This window comes from Festucalex cinctus, chromosome 15 (assembly GCF_051991245.1).
Source record: "Festucalex cinctus isolate MCC-2025b chromosome 15, RoL_Fcin_1.0, whole genome shotgun sequence".
In the NCBI taxonomy this organism is placed as follows: Eukaryota; Metazoa; Chordata; class Actinopteri; order Syngnathiformes; family Syngnathidae; genus Festucalex; species Festucalex cinctus.
In genome coordinates this window covers 22,442,387-22,463,391 of record NC_135425.1, presented here as the reverse complement: position 1 = coordinate 22,463,391, position 21,005 = coordinate 22,442,387, and the positions used below count along the sequence as shown (strand labels likewise).

General features: G+C 38.9%; 1 protein-coding gene across 4 annotated transcripts in view; it reads right to left on the bottom strand.

Annotated features, from left to right (window-relative positions):
- Positions 1-1,809: 1,809 nt before the first annotated feature.
- The window catches only part of cercam (cerebral endothelial cell adhesion molecule), a 21,370-nt gene continuing 2,174 nt past the window's right edge, over positions 1,810-21,005 (bottom strand). The window contains exons 2-14 of one of the 4 annotated variants that reach the window (XM_077497384.1): positions 19,727-19,875; positions 12,155-12,406; positions 10,684-10,794; positions 10,413-10,530; positions 9,937-10,071; positions 9,649-9,853; positions 8,793-8,912; positions 8,626-8,702; positions 8,086-8,192; positions 7,362-7,494; positions 7,151-7,278; positions 6,841-7,044; positions 1,810-4,163 (exon numbers count right to left, since the gene is read on the bottom strand). In XM_077497384.1, the coding sequence (XP_077353510.1) occupies positions 3,929-4,163; positions 6,841-7,044; positions 7,151-7,278; positions 7,362-7,494; positions 8,086-8,192; positions 8,626-8,702; positions 8,793-8,912; positions 9,649-9,853; positions 9,937-10,071; positions 10,413-10,530; positions 10,684-10,794; positions 12,155-12,363 (1,782 nt within the window). In that variant the 5' untranslated portion in view covers positions 12,364-12,406; positions 19,727-19,875 and the 3' untranslated portion in view covers positions 1,810-3,928. Of the gene's footprint in view, positions 4,164-6,840; positions 7,045-7,150; positions 7,279-7,361; positions 7,495-8,085; positions 8,193-8,625; positions 8,703-8,792; positions 8,913-9,648; positions 9,854-9,936; positions 10,072-10,412; positions 10,531-10,683; positions 10,795-12,154; positions 13,007-19,726; positions 19,876-21,005 lie in introns of those variants that run through there. The other 3 variants (XM_077497386.1, XM_077497387.1, XM_077497383.1) reach the window with 3 other exon arrangements.

Here is a 21,005-nt window from a genome sequence, read left to right as displayed (position 1 = left end):
CCTCCTAACTTATTAAGTTCCATGCCTGATAAATGAGTAATAGATAAAGCAGCATAACAAACATTCTCGTTTGACCATAACCTTCCAAACTGAGAGCTACAGACTTTTTTTTTTTTTTTAAAGTAACCTGGGTGAGGTCAGGACACAGTCAATGCATGATGTAGTGCAATAATGTTCCATCTAACCTAAAATATGTACAACAAAGAACCACTTACAATATGTGAGTGTAGTAAAAATATGCTCAGAAAACCTGCGTGGGGTTAAACCCCACCTCCAGCCCGGCAACCAATAGGGAGCCGACTTGATGAAACCTCCTGCAGCGGCGTTTCGAATCTCACAATCGTTGCCTTGTATTTGCGCCTCGTGTGAACCTTGTGAAAATTAACCCGGGGAACCTTTGAACGGGACCCTCGTCAAATCCTCGCCATGGTAATCTAATCTGGACGATCGTATATAGCAAGTTTGCACTCTTGTCAGCAACATGAAGTAAAAGAATTGGGACATTTGAGTTTGGTATCTAGTGGAAAATTTCCCTGTTCACTTATTACTCACAAATCTATTATTATAAAATTGAAATCTTAGTTCGGCCTCTGTTAAGATAAATATGTTAAGATAGGGGCACATAAGTAACAATTAAAACAGAGAAATAATCTACCAAACAAAATATACACACATAAACACATATTTATTTTATTTTAGTTTGTGGAGGAATCTCATTCAATCCGGTTGGAGTCACTTTGTTCAAGATTAATCTAGGTCATGCAAGCCAGATAGGGGGCTGCATGTGCATCTGGGGTATGGCTTGCAGGGCTGACAGGCAACCCCTTACGACCAAAAAAAACAAAAACAAAAACAAAAGGGCATGATTTAGCATGTCGCCTTCAGTTGATCATTAATATATATGTATATATAAAAATATAAAAACTGAATATCCCTTTTGCGCAATACCAGTTTACACTCTATGATTATGCAACACGGTTCACGCAACCATACACATGCACCAAGAATAGGAATAGCTTGCATGTACATATCTAACCCAAGTCCATCGTTATGCTTAAAATAATAATAATAAAAACTACAACAAGCTACAACGTGATAAGTCATACATTGACTCTGTGCACATCGCAAACTGCTAAATGTGGTCTGACCGGTTCAAATTTCAGAATTGTTTATAGACGTCGCAGATAAAGAGAGAGAAAGTGCATTCAAGTGCAAATGTGTGTCACTGGGGTCAACTTTCGCCTGCCGCCGGCATCCTCGTACCTCAAAATCGTCACTTTTCAGGAAACATCGATTATGTTGTTTGTTCAACCATCAACATTTGAATCGTCAAATAGAGCTCGCAGTTTTCAACTCTTTACATTGGTCAACAATTTGGAGAATTACACTCACACGTGTAATGCACCACATTGTGCCAGCAATATGTGAGGTTAGTGAAATTTCACAATAATTGTAAACTATTTTAAAAAGTTTAATAACATTAATGTACTGTATTGCTATTCATAAAAGCAGTAAACGCACATTTGAATAATAATAATAGGCATATTATTCTACCATAATCTAAAAATGAAATATGAATATTGTTCCAAACAGACATGTTATGTATCTAATATCCATACTATTGTTTGAATGTACTCAATCTGAACCAGGTCTGACCCTACTTAGCTCGAGATCAGATGAGATGGAAGCATGTGCTCCCCCGTGTGGCCACCTTGTGTCGGTACACTTTCTTGCTCCTCTTTAAATTTCCCCCATGTTGTGATAAAACCGCTCCTCCACATCAACATCTACAACATAAAGTCACAGTCATACAATGAGAATATTTTTTTTTAATGTCAAGAATTGATGATACAGTTGTTGTTTTCCTCGAGAGCATATTGCAACAAAATGCATGACGCACAGAAGACACTGGCAAGTGGGAAAAGTTGCGAGATGAGGAATAAATTAAGACAATAAAAGCATTCGGAGATGAGCAAATCAGACTGTTCCATTGAAGTGGTGTGCAAGTGGCTGCATGTCAAATCTATTTTTGGAGTAGGCCGATCAGAATTAGTTACTTGAATTGTAACCCCGTCGAGATGAACTTGGAAAGGAACCCAGTGACGCAACGGGAAGCAATTTGGTGATTTACTGGAGCTGCACGAGACAGGAAATATTAGAAAACTGTCTGATGATGATGCAGAGGCTCCACACATTTTTTTTTTAAGGCTCATGAAGGCTTGCCAAAATTCAGTCTTGACTGCTGTTCAAAACAAGTTAAGAGTTGTAACAATTATTTTTAAAAATAAAATAATATGCAGGCACAATTAAACAAGCTGTTAATTAAGGGAGTTATTAGGGTTCCCACATCAAACATATTAGGGAAACGGACAGGAAGTGCAACTGTCTCACCTGTAAACAAACAGTGCAGTTCAGCTTCTGGCACACTGACATCATCACCATGTTAAAATATATATATATATATATATATATATATATATACATATTTAAAAAAAAAAAAAAGGTAGCACAGTGGAAAAGCAACATCCAGCATTATTTAAAGAGCCTCTCCTGCGTTCTTCAGATGGAGACAAATATTGTTTTTATAGCATAATTCACACTGTTACTCTTGCATTCACCTGCATCCTTAACATCGTAGTTGTTGCACTTTCCAAAAGAGAAAACATTTCAAATGAATTATTCAACAGTTTAAATGTCATTACATTTGTATACAGTTGTTCCCTCGTTTATCGCGGGTGTTACGTTCCAAAAACTACCCACGATAATGGAAATCAGCGTTAATTATTATTATTATTTTTTTTAATTCCCATTAATTATATATTTTATTGTTTATTATGTTTTTTCAGTTTGGTATGATATTTACTTTATTATAAATGCTTTTTCATTCATATTCATTTTTTTCCATTAAAAGTGTTTTTTTTTTTATTTACTTATTACAGTATACAGCACAGTATGTATTTGCTTCATTTATTATATGTTTTTTCATTTTGGTGTGATCTTTTAGTTTATTGTGAATGCTTTTTCATTCATCATTTGTTTTTTTTCATTTACAGTAATTTTTTTCATTAAAAGTATTTTTTTATTTATTTGTTATACAGCACAGTATATATTTTATATCTCCGGAATGCAATGTCGTGAAACGACGGGACAGACACCGTTGAAAAGGTCTCATCGAGACGAATCCATGGTTGGACGTAGGGTTCGAGCGATGCAACCGCGCAAAGACCAAAAAAAAAAAAAAAAAAAAAGCAGGCAGAAAAGAAAAAAAATAAAGAAAGAAAAGCATACTGTAAAAAATCCGCGAAACAGCTGGGTCGCAAAAGATGAACCCGCGAGAAACGAGGGAACGCTGTACACAAAAGATAGGCAGTTTGTAACATTATCATACCAAATATGAACCAAATAATACCCTACATGTAAACCCCAGCGTACATAGCATAACATGATTGTCACACGTTTTAAACGCGCTCTCGTAACTACAACGTGGCCCACAAAAAAAAAAAAAAAAAAAAAAAAAAAGTTTGACACCGGCACACTGTCCTGCAGTATCATCTTAAAAAAAAAACTTTGTAAAGTCTTTTTTTTGGGCTCTCAGATTGTGCATGTGTACCTAATGAAGAGTCCACTGAGTGCTGCTGATATGAGGTACATTTGGTTATGAACAAACAAACAGTTTGTCATAATCACACATTCAGAACGTTAAAAATGTCTTCCCGGTAGAAAAATGCGTTTTTGCACGAAAAAACAGTCCCTGATCCACACAAAATAAAACCGGTGCACCCTTAACGCCAACCTCCTGCGCCATGTCGTCACTAACTTTGCAGGAAAGTCCACCTTTAAAAACGGCACAGGTGAGCCACATGACACACGGCGGGACACTCGCCACCCCCGACGGTATTCACCTCGCTCTCGCCTCCCCCCGACGCGTCTAGAGCTCGTCCCTGTAGGAGGTGGACAGCACGTCGGGTGGCGGCACGCCGCCCTTCAGGGTCTTGTGGGAGCCCCTCCAGTCGGTGCGCACCGCGTCGTCGTCCCACAGCGTGGACGTCTCGGTGTCGCTCACCCACTGCGGGTCGCCAGCGTAGTGGCAGGGCTGCACCAGGAGCGGTCGCGTGCTGAAGGCTTGCAAGTTCCTGTTGGGGAAGTGGGACTTGTAGTCCTCGCTGGGAAGACAAAGAAAAAGGGACGCAAATATTAACCGTTACACAATGTTAACTTAAAGATCATTGAAGAATAAGAATAAGGGAATAAGGGAAGATCGAATAAGACAATAAATAAATAACATTCAATTTAATAAAACAAATATTAAATAAAATTGAACAAGGGAGATGCTGTAAAGGAGAGAAAAAAATAAGGAAAAATTAAGGGGGAAAAAAAAATCAATAAATTAGGAGAAGAAGAAAAATATTTTGTGACCACCCCTAATATGAATAGTATTATTTATCTATACAATTGTTGTCAGAACACCACTGCAGAGGAGGGAATACTCCTCGCGCACTCAGAGAATGAGAGCGCCACTGCCACCTACTGTACTGGATGTGCAATTACATGTTATTCTATTACAAAATAATAATAATAATAATAATAATACGTTTATTATTTTAATATTAAAAGTTTAGTCTGGTGGTAAAATTGAGACTTTTTTCTTGTAATAGTAAGACTTTTTTTTTTTTCTGCCTTTATTCAATGAAAACCTTTTTTTCTATAAACATTGACTTTTTGTGAAAGCCAATTCATAATTATGATCTTTTAATTTTTTATTATCTTTTCACATTACAATTTATTTTCATAAAATTATATTTTACCCTAAATGTTAGTTGTTTTTTAGCCCATTACAAGTACTATTCTCACTAAAAAAACAAAAAAACAACTTTATTCCCTTTACTTTATTCATGTAATGTTACAGCTTACCAGTATTCTCTTGGTAATAAAGATGTAATCATACCATTGAATTATCACATCTTTCTGGTAAAATCAATTAATAATTTTCCCTCATAATATTTTCTCACAATTTTTCTAGGGATGGGCAAGTATCAATACAAAGTACCGCTATCAGGCTGATACCAGGCTTTATTTCAAGGTATTGGTATTTGTGACAGTGGCCAATACCAATATTGGCTGGCATGCTGCCCTCTTGTGGCCATTTAACAATAAGTAAAACTGCCATTAAGTGCATGCAATTTTAAGGAAAAAGCTATTTTGGTTGAAATATTACAACTTTATCTACATCAAAATGACTTTTGCCCCTCATATTATTTAAACTCTATTCTTGCAAATGTACTTAGTTGTTGTCATAATACAATAACTTTTCTTCTTTTCAGTGTGGCCCCTGACACGCCTTTGCACTCTCAAGAGCACGAAGGCCAAACGTGGAACTCAGAAGTGCCGGGTAGTCGTTTGTTCATTTTCGCTGTGGATAAGTGAAGCATGTTGACTGTTGAATGAGAATCCCAGAGGTGCTGGCTCCAATCCAATTTTCCACACATGTTCGAGCACACGGACACAGCCAAACCTTCTGGCGTGCAGGCCTCTCAACTATTACTTCCCGCATCGTCGGTGTGGTTCATATTATGCATCTCATTCACTCTGTGGCCAACTATGAGACAGGAAAGGCTTTTCTGGGATCGACGCGGAGTTGAGATTGCATGCAATTGCAGAAAAAACAAAAAACAAAAACAAAAAAACAAGTGAGCAACACGCAATAATGTGCAAACATTTTGGTCGTTAAAACAAAGTGCGGGGGAGGACGATAGGGCAGCTCTCACTGGGAAAAGTGAAACGTGCATCCTCGAGAACATCAGCTGAGTTCAATTCAAATCTGCGTAATTGCCCTGAAAAGGTTGCGTAAGTGTCCATCGCTTCACAATCTACACACTGTACAGTATGCAGAGGACATGATATTGCATAAAAGATCAGCCTCTGCCTTGGACTTCCTGGTCTGGCCGCAAAAAAAAAAAAAACATTTGGAAGAGGCCTCCACTTTATGCTTAAAATGGCAGCGCAAACAAAATCGACGATGAAGCACATGGATTCGTATTAATTTTATCCGTCATTTTAAAATTTAGTCTCAGTTATAGCCCAGTTTCAATCACGCTTGTTAGTTTTTACCACAGTTAGTCAACCTCATTCCGTTTTTGTTTAGTCGACAATAAATTTTGCATTTTAGTCTTTATTTTAGTCCAAGAAAAAATAATTTTATTCCTCTAGTTTTAGTCAACAAAAACTGTCAACGTTTTAGTCTAGTTTTAGTCAGGACAATCATTTTATTATTTTATTTTTAGAGATTTTTTTTGTCAACAGATTATGTTGAACATTTCGGAACTAAAACTATTTCACATCCAATTTTCTCTCATCTTTTTGATAAAAAAAAAAAATTGACACACGATTACAGGATAATATACCGAGTATATCAACAAGTGGCTACTATGGCTCCATGCTACGAGCTAGTAAATTAGCAAGCATTAGTTAGCGGTCGGATTAACATTATTGTTGGAACGTTGTAGCCGTAATGTTATATTATAACTATAATTTACTTTTTTTTTGTGACAGTGTCACAGATGTGACAGATTAGCAGAGACAAGATTTAACAAAATCATTTCATATTTGTCTCGTTTTTGTTCATGAACTAAAACGTCCATAGATTTTAGTCCAGTTTTTATTAAGTGAAGTACATTTTCGTCTTGTCTTCATTAGTCGACAAAAATGCAGACTGATTCAGTCCCACTTATTGTTTATTAATAAGGGTTTTAGTCTAGTCTAGTCTAGTTTTAGTCCGGTGAAAAAATGTGCGTTGACCAAATTATGTTCGTTGATGAAATTAACACGAGTATGGATACGTACTTGGGGTGTCTGTCGTACATGATGGGGAGGAATTCGTCGACGGGCAGCATCTTGGAAAGCGGCTCGGCATTGAGCAGCTTCTGGGCACCCTGCTGGGAGATGGCGTAAGAGAGGGTCCAGTAGGAATAGTCGACCACCACCAGGTTCTGGACGTCGTCCACCGGTTCCTCTTTTGCGGGGTTCACCTGCTTCCTGCCAAAGTATCTGTGGCAAGAGAAAAAAAAAAAAAGAAAAAAAAAAAAAAAAAGAACGTTTTGGGTGACAGTTGCCCGTGTTAGCGCCGTGGGAGGGGTAATATAAGATTCCTCACATGAGGTCCCAGTCCAGCTCCACTTGATCCACCTCCTCCATCAGCCGCAGCACTCGTCGTTTAAAGTTTGCCTGGAAGCGAACGTCGTCCTCGAGCACCAGAGCCTTGTCCAGCTGCATGTCCACCATCTGGAAGAGAACGACGTTATCGCACCCCGACCCAATGCCTGGAATGTAAATATTTGATTATTGTGCACGTTTGCTGATGTTACCTCTTTCCAGATGTAGAAGTGGCTGAGGAAGCAGCCCACCTCCCCTTTGGTGAGGGTACGCCCCGAGAACGGGTCGTAGTAGCCCGGTAGTAAGTCAACACCGAGAATCTTGATGTCGCTGCTGTTCAGTGCACTGCACACAGATATACGAACAGGATATTTTCCCCAAACAATTACATTGTGCGTTTTGTGATGCAGTGCGTTTCCGCCACAAGGTGGCATTAGTGTTTCATGTTAAACATTGGTGACAGGAAATGCACATTTTCTTTTCAAATTCACAGCAATTGGTATTTGGAAAATGAAGCAACTCGTTTTGTTCATTGTGAATTACAATTAGCCACCTGTCCCCACAAATACTTTTTTTTTTTAGATCATATTTATTATTGCTAAATTGTTTTATAGGGACTTTGCTACACAATGTAGTATGTAAAATAAAGTATGAACAAGGTTTTTACGTCAATTGTATTTACATTTTTAATATCTCCAGATATTATATTTAATGCTTTTACCATGGCAATTTACAGCCTTAAATTTAACCAAATAAATTTTAAAATAACTTTTAATGTTTTTTTGTTTTTTTTTGTTTTTTTATGTCCCGCATTCCACATGACAACATTCCCTGATTGCACGTCACAAGACGAAGGGACTGCATCGGTTTATTTCACTTCCGGGAGGGGAAAATTGTTCTGAACGCATTTTCAGATTTCCGTACGAGTGTACTCACTTTCCATCCACTGCATCGACCACCTTGACGTCGATCTCCAGCTCATTCAGGGAGAACAACATCCTGTCTCTGCGGTCGGGGCGCCGGCGCAGATTAATCAAATAAATCTAAGACGCAAAAAAAAAAAATAAATAAAAGGATTGAGGATTATATCAAAAAAGGTCTTTTTGTTATTTTATTTAAAATATTTAATTAAAGACTATTTTGCTTTTGCATTATATTTTAGATATATTGTTCAGTTTGCTTTAAAACAACCAAATAAATGAAAACAATTATCCACTTGTCAATCTTAATAGAGTGGAAGAATGAGGTCAAAGTTTCCCCAGAATGTTCCTGACAAGCTTGGAAAAACTCCCCCCCCCCCCCCCCCCCCCCCGCTCTGGCTGTGACTACTGTCTACTGCCAGTAAACACCTAACATCCATAAAAATGTGGCCACAAACCCAATATAATGTAGAAGTTTTCCTTTACTTCTTGAAAATTAATCTAATTATTCACACCACTGTATAATCCCTCTTAGATGGAGTAGAGATGTGTTTACCTCATCAAAGCCCATGAGGTCTCTCCGCTTGGGGAACATGTGGACGTATCGGGAGGGTTTCATAGGAGGGCCATCAACTATTGGAAGAGAAAATACACTGCTGCAATTTCGTATGGTATGTAAAAGAGGAATAAAAGGTAAAGACATGATTTGGAAATTAAGCTTACTCATGGACTCCAAGTGGACATGGACAAAGTTGAGGCGATCGTCCTCCAGAGTGTGGTGAGGTTTGGCCGGCATATTCAAGTAGCCGTAGCGCTGCTTGTTGCACAGGTACATCTGAATCGCTGCAATTAATTGACAAATATTTACAACATAGACCGAAATGAGGACTGGTCGCCAGTCAATAACAGAGCACAAGTTGTGATAGACAACCAATATATTCACTACTCACATTCACACCACCACCGCAAAATGAACTGCCACACCATCATTAACTCATTTGCGCCCAAAAACGTATAAATACGTTCTATTTTAAATGTATTAAGTGTCCCAAAGACGTATTTATACATTTTTTAATGCTAGAGCATACAGGAGGCTTTGATGCAGCCTCTCAACTGCAGAGAACGGGTGAAAAAAAATAAAAAATGGCAGTAATTACAAAAACGGCCAGCAGGTGGCAGCAGAGTATAAGAGCTCAACCAGGGCCATGATCAAAACAAGCTGTTTTCCCACAATTCTAAGCAGATTTGTGAATAATGATGAAACTTAGCCCTATTCTAATGCTAAATGCTGCAAAACGGAACATGATAGAATTATACTTTTTTTTTTTCCTGATGAAAGAATTGATTCTAATCTTTCTTTTGGTAGGTTCCATGTTTTATAGCCATAGAACACAATATTCTGTGGGCCTTGCAAAACCAGTAAAACAGCCGGGAGCGAAGGGGATCGCTTCAGTGTGAAAACGGCTGCGAGTGAATGAGTTGAAAGCACTTTGAAGCTTTTACTGATTTGTCTTTAAACCTCATGAGAAATGTTGATTCAAAAATATTTGGGATTTCAGAAATCAGAGCGTTTGCAAACCTGCGGCTCGGCAGGAGAAGGCAAAGACGATGATGTCGTCGTAGGGCCAGGAGTACTCCTTGTGAGGAGGGTAGAAAGCCAGTTTCTTCATTCCCTCCTTCCTTAAGTCCAGCAACATGGTGGAGTGTACCATTGGTACGGGGAAACAGCCCAAGCGGTGATGGTTGCGGGTGGGGAAATACTCTGCTGTCCTTCGATAATAACCCTAAAGGGAAAAAAAAATGACAACGAATAGAGAGTTTAAAAACAAAACCAAGCTTTTCTGAGGCCAGTCAAGTGACGCCTCACCTGTGGCGTTATTCCGCACCAATAGTTGGAGTACGCTCCCTGAGAGTCCAACATGGGAGCTATGACGGACTTGTTCTCAGCTATCAGCAGGTTGAGGGTGTCGGGGTTGGTAAGGATGTTATCGGTGTCTGCATACTTGCAAAAGAAAGTATTTTGATTAAAACTTTCTGTTTTCTGCTAGCTAGCTATCGACTTCCTCGATCATAAATGAACCAAGGTCTTAGAATTACACACAGGATGCTACCATTTGCATCTTAGGATGGGGTGAAAGCTTCAACAGTGACAAAATGGCCTCCATGCATACTTATAGTATATATTTATGAATAAATAATAATGTATATACCCAGCTTGTATGTTTATTTAAACTTTTTAATGTCTTGCTTCATCCTACGCAATCACAAACAACATTTTGAGCTTATACTTCCATACTTGGCAGAGGTGTGTTCACTCATCAAAGGCATATTTGTATTCCATACCAGGATGTAGTCGGCCCAGCGTTTCCTGGCAAAGTTGAGCGCCGCCTGTTTTAGCTTCATCACATACTCGTATCTGCTATTAGGCCAGTGTTTTGGGCCCATCTCTCCCACATAGGACCTGAAACAGGCCATTATAGACTCACATTTCTGGTGGAAAAAAAAAAAGCAATCATACATGCATACTGATAGAAATATGAGAAATTTAAGTGGCTGAAGACGGAATTAGTTGGAGATGATTTACAAGTAACCTGCACTGAAAATGAAAACTTACACGGGTTGCTCCATCGGCCTCCACTCCACATAATGGTAGAATTTCTGCATGATGGTGAGCCACTCTTTCAACACGGCTGTGGTGTTATCTGCATTGTGATCTGTGGCTGCCCTGAGAAGCACACAAAAGGCAGGTTGAAAAATAAAAGAAGATGGATGGACAATGCTGTGGGAAAATCAACCACTCAATTCTCTGTTAATACAATGCACCATAACACAACTTTTTTTTATATATATTTCTATATACCCACTAAATCACACACAGCTGATTTCAATGAGCAATGTTATGTTAATTTCCATATATCACAACTTTATTTGATAAACAGTTTATACGGTGGAATTGGAAAGAAGGACCAGTTACCGCACATTTGCATATTTACAATAGTCATACACATAAGCTGAAGCCACTCTGTTTTTAGTTCTTCTTGAATTGCAGGCGACTAAAATTACATCACTCCCAACACGTCCATCAAAAGCACGTTGCCAAAGCAACATCTGTCTCAGCACAACATAAGATCAAATTACAAGCTGTTTGCACAAAATTTCACAAAGAGAAAATCGCAACGCTGCCGCCACAATGTCGAAAACTCAAATCTACTTCACTCAGGCCTGTAACAAAGGCTAAAACCTCACAGCACTTCCACGTCCTTCCCTGTGGTTGGCTCTCTCCAAAACCACAGCAGACATTCAACAGCTTCTTTTCCCCTTGCCAACGATTGAGTCATGAGTTCATTTTGTGACACATTTGTGCTGGACATTTCTGTTGTTGATCAGTATTACTGTACTGCTGTATTGCACAATATTGTTCGATGCATTTGCGTGTAGAATATGTTCTAAAATAGTGCTCAAACTCCACACAGTCAAACCTCACAAGTTAGGCTGGCGTGCCAACCATGAGTCCGCTGTGCAGCCCTGGCCCACATCCATCCATCCATCCATCCATCCATCAATTTTCGATATCAATTGCCCACATATAGAGACAGACATTCATTCAGAACCACACCTCTGGACACGTTTTGGGAATGTCAAAGCAAGCTGGCTTGAATAACCAGTAATCTAGAAAGAGATGTTTCAACAAAGAACCTCAAAGCTGTGAGGCAGATGTGCTAACCAACCACTGGCCCACAGAACTGCCCTACGGCATAGATATTTGATTATGAAAGGAAAACTCAAGGTTTTTTTTTTTTTTTTTATGAAAATGTATGTACCTCAACTAATGACAACGAACACAAAAAAAACGCCCAAACTTTACTGCACACATGAATCCAAAACAATGGAACATAATTTTAGCGTCAACACCCCCCAAAAACGACCCATATTGGGCCTCGAACATAATTCTGACAAAGTTAAAGTGGGGACATAAGTAGAAGTTGAGTGAACACGAAGTCTGCAGCAAGAGCTGCTGGGAGAAGGCGACATTGTGCCACAATCAAACACACACAACAAAATACGAATACTAAACATTCACCCACCAAATCGAGATGCGGTCTTTGGGGTAGTCGAGCCTCTCCAGAGCTCCGAGGTAGTAAGGCAGGGAGTGAGCAGCGTTCCTGGCTATGATGGCGACCACCACCGTCGGAGGCTGCATTCTCGACTCTTCGGGAGACCTCTCCTCGGAGAAGTAACATCGGGCCGGGCACAACAAGACCCCCAAAACAGGCACAAGGTAGCGGACGAACATGGCCAAACGAGCTCCGAACGTGCCGCTTCTCCTTCGTGTTCTTCTGAAAGGAAAGGAGGACGGAGGAGTAGGGAGGGAGCTGCCGGACGCGTCAGCAGTCCAAGTTACCACACGGAGAAAAAAGAAAAAAAAAGGAGAAAAAAAAAAAAAAGAGGGCATTCCCACGTCGTTCCAATCCAAGCCCCCTTTTTCCCTTTCCCAACATACAAGTTAGAACATTTCCCCTCCTCTCGTTTTACAACTTCCGCTGCGAATGTCACAACTAATTCCAAATAAGGCACAAAAAGGACTTGGAAAACAATTTGGACGACAAATTAACGTCGTGTTTTCCTGTGGTCGAAATCATGCAACGTCAACATTAGCGCAGATCGAGTTTTGAGCTTTCAAAAGTGAACGTGCAACGTGAAAAAACGAAATCGAGCTTTTTTTTTTTTTTAAAAGCTGCCGATGATTAAAACATGACGTTTCAAGTCATCACGGCAGCAGTTGCAAGGATTGGCCACTGAGAGGCGCCGTTTGACCAATTGAAAAATCCCATACGACTGCAGTGGCCCGAGTGACAAACGCTTCCTGCGACTGTCCCGATATACGACAATTCAAGGTTACGCAAGAAAATGCCGTCACGTGGTATAAAAAGGCACGCCGTTTATTTCTATTATATAAAATGCAGTACATTTATAATACAATACTGTACATTTATATTAATTTATTTCCACTTCTCTTGCCTCGCAAAATAATAATAATAATAATAATCGTCATAATAATAATAATAAATCACATGCCATTTTATCGCTGAAAAAAGTTGTATGCAACAGTTTCATAGTTCTGCTCATAGATTTATATACCCTTAGGGAATTTGTGAAATACAGTAGTGGAAATTTTTGGGACAATTTCATTATTTTTCTTTATTGTGATATGTTTGGTAGAGTAATGCTACTATTCTGAATTGCCTTGTAGTTTAATTTGAATCTCTTTGTGTTTTTGGCCTTATCACTACATATCTGTCAATTTATTTAAATTTATGAGCATTAAACAGTGTTAGGGTGCTGTGACAGTAGCTCATTATATACTATTGAGAGATGCAGGTGTGTCTTGGAAAATTATCCAGTTTTATTTAATCGGTATGAAAATGATTGATTTTCTAGTGCTACAAATAATGCATTTTTGTTCTTATGTATTTATGCCAGAGATATATATATATACTGACAGGCAGAACAATTAAGAAGGTACCTAATTAACTGTATCCACAAGTTAAGTGTACTCATGTGGCTGAATATTTACCTGTCAGTTTACCCTCAGGGATAAATATAACATCTAAGATAAATAAATCTCAAATAAACTCTCAAAATTTGATAACTTTGTTCACAGAACTTTTCTTATAACTTGAAGACCTTATTTTTTTTAAAGAAAAAAAAAAGAACATGATTTTTCTCATTATGGTTTGTTGTATGATAATATTCTGACGTCATTCTGGTAATTTGAACTTGAACATATTTTTTCACAAAAACAAATTATTTTATTCTTGTAATATTAGAACTATATATATATATATATATATATATATATATATATATATATATATATATATATATATAAAAATTCTTGAATAATATTTTCCTGTGATATTTTTTCCAGTCATAATGACAACTTTATATTTCAGATTTGACATCTTTTTCTCTTAATTCTACGTTTTTTCTTTTCTTTCTGAATTACCCTCAGTTGTCTTCCATATCAAAAACAACACTGCAAGGTGTATCTAATGAATTAAGACTCTGTTGGCGGGCTCCAAGCAAAAGCCACGGCTGACAATGGCAGTGCCGGGCATTAAAAAGGTCATTTGTGTGGACAGGTCAGGGGTTGAGGGTCAAAACTCTCCTTTTCATGACACCCAAAGTGTCGCCACGCTCACGCACAAACGCACACACGTATATCAGGGGGCCACTTTCCCAGCGCTCTGTGGCTGCGAGCGAGCTGGGAGAGTTCAACCTCGGGTGCACTAACTTTTCACAGCGAGGTCAAGGGTGGCGCTGGCGTTTGTGCGCGGAGGGTGTGTGAACGCGGCGCGTAAGGAAAAGGGAAAAAGTTAGAGAAAGGGATCCAAGACAAAAAGAAATTCGTCATTGTTTGGGGAAAGAAAATGTATGCAGCCTCACTTGACCTCATCTGACATGTTTCAAGGGAGAGTTCAGCTAAATTACACACATTACAATAACACGGTTTGCAGATTGTTTTGGGTTGAAAAATGAGGAGATTCGAAACAATGGCCCAAATATTAAGGAAATCCTGATGATCAGGCAATGTTATGACTAGTTATGACTCGTGACTGTCTTGACTAGGGTCATTCAAGGTTTTATGCTTACTGTTATGACAAGGCTCATGCAAGGGTTATGCTTATACTGTCTTGACTAGGGTCATTCAAGGTTTTATGCTTACTGTTATGACAAGGGTCATGCAAGTGTTATGTTTACTGTCATGACTAAGGTCATGCAAAGGGTTATGCGTACTGTCATGACTAGGGTCACGTAAGAGTTATGACTAGGGTCATGCAAGGGATATGTTTGGGTCATGACCGTGTGGTCAAGTGTCTGTTTTGAACTGATGTGACCAGCATCTAGTTTCAACTGGTAAGACGCTATGTGATGTCAGAAATCTTTAATCTCTTTACCTGGTCAACAGCCAATCCATGTCAGTCCTGTTACCCACATGTCTAGCCACAACCAATCAGCTCTATTCGATGTCAATAAAAGCCTGTCTGAGAAGTGTGTGTTTTTGTCGGATTATGTTTCGCCTCTCGGTGTGACTAAATGGTTAAAATCTTATTTGTGTCTGCGCTTTGGGATCCAAGCTCAGCACATAACAGGCAACCCGCAACATCCTCGGATATGAAATTACTTTATCATTATATTCAGTTTTTACTACTTCAGTGTGAAATTGAAATCTCCTATGTAACTTAACCTAAAACCCCCCTCCATGCTCAGGTGGGTCTCCCCGTCACCCCCCAACTTTGCCCACCACTGGTGATGATTGTTGTATGTTATGGCTATGCACCTTCTTTGTATATGTTAAACGCGTCTCGTGTGTGTTCGGATCAGCTGCGTATGGGCGCCCGAGATCCGTGACATTCTCCCGAGCTTCCGGGACCTTTATTGCCACGGCAATAATCAATAGCGTTCCCACAGAGACGCCTTTTTGGCCGGGGCGGGTCAATAGCTGTCACTCAGGGTCTTGAGCCGAGGCACGTACCCTCTTACTCAGCAGCTACGGAGCGCTCGGCTCTGTCTACTACGGCTACAACCCCCTCCCCGACGGCACTCTGACACCACGCATATCAGTAGTGTCATGTTTGAACAATTCAAAGAGTCACATACTGTAGTAGTGTACTACATGAGGAGTTGTGTCCAAATTTGTCAGCGGAATTCAAGCTACTAAAAAAAAAAAAATGCAAACAAGAAGTCTCTGTAAAATGAATTCGGAGATGTGTTGTTAAATCCATTATACATATTTTATGATAGTTACTAAAAACAAGGAGGTACAGCATTTGAGTTTTCTAGGCTAAAACCACTTCTACCATTTGTAGCCTAATTAGCTAGCTACGGCTACACCTCGAAAATGTTTCTTCCCTAGATGTTACTATTTACAGTACAGTTTGGTGTAGTTATATGAACTTAGAAGTGAAGATATGCTGCTATAAACGGGCTTGCTGCTATCTGCTAGCTGAGAGGAACCCCAGAAACATTTTAGTTTACAAGCTAGCTGATAGCTAGCGCCTCTGGGAAAGCCCCATGACAACCGTTGCAATATAGGCCAGCCACTGGAGGCTTTACGGCGAGATATTTTTTTATGGATGTGTAGGCACAAGAAAGTTTTATTCATCAGCAGAGTAGACACGCCCATACGATTTTAGAGTGGCGACAATGGCTTTATTTTTCACGATTCTGAAGCTTCATTTTACATACTCGACCGGGCGATGGCACTTTTACCGAATTAAAAATGCATTAAAAATATTTTTATGCATATGATTGCCGATGAAACGGTCTGAAGTGATTCATTTAGCGCACTTTAACCAAAATAAATAAATAGCTGATTAAGACATAAACTTGATGTATAGGGGAAGCTTTACATCAGCCCTGTTACTCCCCGGACGACGCTGTCCATCCGCCCTGGTTGCCAGGCAACAGTGCAGCCAATGTCAAAGAATTCTGGGGGATGTTTAGGCAGTGGCATGTGAGTGGGGGGGGGGGGGGGGGGGGGGGGGGGAAGGAAGGTGTGTTTGTATGTGCGGTAGAGGGATGATTGTGGGGCGTGAGGAGGGGAGGGAGGGGTGAGGGTGGAGGAAAGAGTCACTTTTAATCCTTTAATGTGAGACATGATGCCATGAGCTGATTCTTCCTGGATTTATTTGGCAGACACCAGATGCCGCTGTCTTGCTTTCCACTTTCAGTGCGTCTTTTATATTTAAAACAGAGGGATTTAATTGTGGGATGAATATGTAAATCTTTTTTTTAAGTAATTTCCTCAATGTTGATCTGATTGTGTTGTTGTTATTGTCATTAGTTTGTTATTCAAACAGCCAAACAGGCAGGACAGTTTTTTTTGTTTTTGTTTTTTAATTGGTCAGCAGGGCAATTTTGTTTGAACCCTTTGAACTCTACCCAGCAACAAGTGACAGAGCAAATGTATTGCTTTTATGTCAATGATTCGGAATGTACCACAGGTGGTATGCGAAAAAAAATCACTGAATTAATTTCAAACAGAATTAACAGTTAAAAAAAAATCCCACCAAACATTTGAATAATAATTATTGAATAAAAAATGTATGAAAGAATTAACAAAAAAAAATGTAAAACAGATTGTAAGAGAGTGCAATGGAAGCTCAAAAGTTTTTACATGTGTGCATACTGTTTTTTTTGTGTTTTTTTTGTGTTTTTTTTACTAAGATGACTACCATATTTCCGCTAATAGAAGCCATTCATGTCACAATTGTGTGTCAGCTGCTTAAGAAAAAAAATAAACATAATTCCCAAAAAGGTGCCTCTTATCCCATCAGGACAAAAACAGGTTTTAACTGTAATTATCTCAGTTCATTGACGCCATTGTTCACATATGGACATTAAATAGTTTAATTATTGGGCCCATTTGAACTCTGTTGCAAACCAAAACAGCAGCATATAAACAGAGCTCATATCTATCTATCTATCTATTAGGGGTGTTAAAAAAAAATCGATTCGGCGATATATCGCGATACTACATCGCGCGATTCTCGAATCGATTCAATAATCGGCAGAATTGATTTTTTTTTTTTTTTTTTTTTTTAGGATTCACACCTTGAGCATGGAAGAATGTTATATGAACGGCACATTAAGCCTTAATATTTTTATTTTAATGCTGTTCAAACATGAAACAGATTACAACCTCTATAAGACTGAAATTTCAGATAAATAAATAATACATTTTCATATAAATCTTACACTCTACAAGCTTACTGATTAGTATTTTCTAAATATGAATGAAAAAAAATCGCAACAATCGACTTATAAATTCGTATCGGGATTAATCGGTATCGAATCGTGACCATTCGTATCGGGATTAATCGGTATCGAATCGAATCGTGACCTGTGAATCGTGATACGAATCGAATCGTCAGGTACTAGGCAATTCACACCCCTACTATCTATCTATCTATCTATCTATCTATCTATCATATACAACCTTTCACACTCACATGCGCACAATTCTGAAAAGTCGTCACTGAAGCTAGCATACAGTACATTACTGGCGAATGGGAGGAAACCATGTTGTGCAGTAGCAGCGCTAACCACTGTACCGAGATAGCATTAAACGCGACACAAAAACTGCCACAGTGTTAGCCCAACCTCATGCTCAGATGCCTTCACCAGAGGAGGTTTCGCCCAAGAATTCCCATGCGGCCTTTGTCCCCTCTCTCTCTCTTTCCCTTCTATCCTACAGCGGGATGGTTTGATGGCCCACCCTGCCGATTGGGCCTCCCTCTCCCCCTGCCAAGCCTTTTAGCCAGCGGGTTAAACATTGATTTGTGAATGGGGAGAGGCACAGTGGTCCCCGCGTGGAGCGCGGCAGTCCCCTACTGCTTCTGTGTGCTCACGCACGCACCGCCCCACTATACACCACCAAGAGCATCGGTTGCCATAAAAGGCGCTCAGCCAAAAGGCCGCTTCATTCAACAATGCTGAGCCCTCACATTTTCTTTTGTCATTGTAGCGATTTAGACAATGATACGTTGATTCTCTTAATCTTATTAAATTGAGCCAAATATGGACACAGAGGGAGTGTTTGAGCCACAATTAAGAAGTAACAATACTATTATTACTACACAAGTTGCAGAAGTTGCAAAATGTCTTTTTAAAGGTACTAATTGTACATGAAAAATAATGAAAATATCAAATTTATTAAAGGCAGAATATTAATGTTTGACTGCCAAAAATGGCTAAATAAGTATCCCTTTAAGATAAAATGAATATGTTACATTATTCTCATAAGGATATACCTTTAACATATATATATATATAAATATTTATTTTATCTAAAAATTGCAAGCTTTCATTCTCATCAAATTACCAATTTATTTTATTATATAATTTATGACTAATCTTCACAATAGTTTTTACCATGAAAATATTGGTTTTATTCTAGTGAGATTACAATTTTAATCTAAAAAACATACAATTTTCAGATTAAAAATATATTTTTCTCAAATATAAAATGACTTCAATCTTTATTCTTGTAATCTTATGGTTTTAATCATGAAAATATACAACTTTATTTCCTGTAAAATTATTACCTTAGAGTATTTAGATTATTTATGCCTTATTCTTTGGAAAATAGGACTATAATCACGGAAAATTACACATATTATTTTTTTTTTTTTTCAAAAGTACACATTTTTTTTCATAAAAAAAATAAAGACTTTAATCTAAAAAATGTGAAATTATGACAATTTCAAACGACAGTTTAACATATAACTTTTTTTTTCTAAAAGAAAAACTAAATATTGAAACTACACAACTATTTTGGTAAGAATATTATTTTAATGTCAAAAATGTATACATTTTTTCTAGAAAATATGAGACTTTGTCCCTGTAAAATTACGACTTTAATGTTGTAGGTTTTTGTTGTTGTTGTTGTTGTTGTTGTTGTAGTTATTATTTTTTTCTTTTCTTTTTTTCCCTCCAGGCTTGCCCTCTTACTCATTGGTACCAAAGAATTTGGTCTTAAAACCATGAATAAACACAAGACTGAAATGCTTTGGAATACCGTGTGAAGCAGTATTTTGCAATTAACCGATGCTTTGGCGCGACATTTAACGTAACACGAGGCAAAATCTCACCAAAGCCCATCGGTCAGAGAGGTGAGAGTGAAAAGTGGAAGCCTCTTGACTTCGCTGGCTTTTCCCGCCTCAGGAGGAGTCAGCGCATGAAAAGGGCAAAGCGAGGAGGGCGAGGACGCGGAGGTGTTGCTTTTCACCACTTTTGCAACCTGCAAGAAAAGAGCGATGAATGAGTGACTGGCTGCATGAATGAGAGGCGGGCTGAGGCTGAAGAGGGGCTCTGGCCCCGTGGATCAGCAGAGGTTAACTCGGTTTCTTCACAGCGATGAAAAGGGGAGGAGGAGGAGGAGGGTGGATTGAGCTTTAAAGAGGAGGACCCCCTGCGCCCAGGGCGGGATCAGTCAGGATGATTTATTAGAGACACAAGAGAGAGGAGAAGAAGAAGAAGAAAAAGGGAGTGGACAGGGGGAGTTTGTACGCATCAAACAAACGCCGCAGCGTTCAAAAGTGCTGAGACACTTTATTAGGTACACCTGCACATTCTAGTATAATTTTATAAAAAAGCCTTAACACAATAATGGTGCTTTAAACTTTAGAGGTACACGTCATGCACGCACCAAGCGATATGGCAGAAAGTGACGGAAGTGGACTCTCACCGCACACCAAGCGATTGGTTTATCAGGTTTTGAGGCTCTGTATTTGTCATGACTACGGTCATGGCAAGGGTTATGTTTACTATCATGATTAGGGTCATGCAAGGGTTATGCTTACTGTCATGACTAGGGTCGTGCAAGGGTTATGTTTAATGTCATGACTAGGGTCATGCAAGCGTTATGTTTACTGTCATGACTAGGGTCATGCAAGGGTTATGTTTACTATCATGATTAGGGTCATGCAAGGGTTATGTTTACTGTCATGATTAGGGTCGTGCAAGGGTTATGTTTACTGTCATGACTAGGGTTGTGCAAGGGTTATGCTTACTGTCATGACTAGGGTCATGTAAGGGTTATGTTTACTGTCATGACTAGGGTCATGCAAGGGTTATGCTTGGGCAGTTTTGATTGACACTGATGGAGATCAGAGATGTACGACAACAACCATACATTTATTATTGTGATCGCAGTTTGAAGTCATGCAGCAGTCCACAAGTACCACTAGTAGTACGTGCTCGCCCTCGAGTGGTTTGAAAAAAGAGTATATTATTATGAGTACAGGACTAGATACATTTTTGTACTTCTTACCTACTCCTTTTGAACATGTAACTTATGATACTATCGACGATTTCTTTTTCTTTTCTTTTTCTCTTTTTTAACTAAAACTTGTATTTTATACTTGTGAT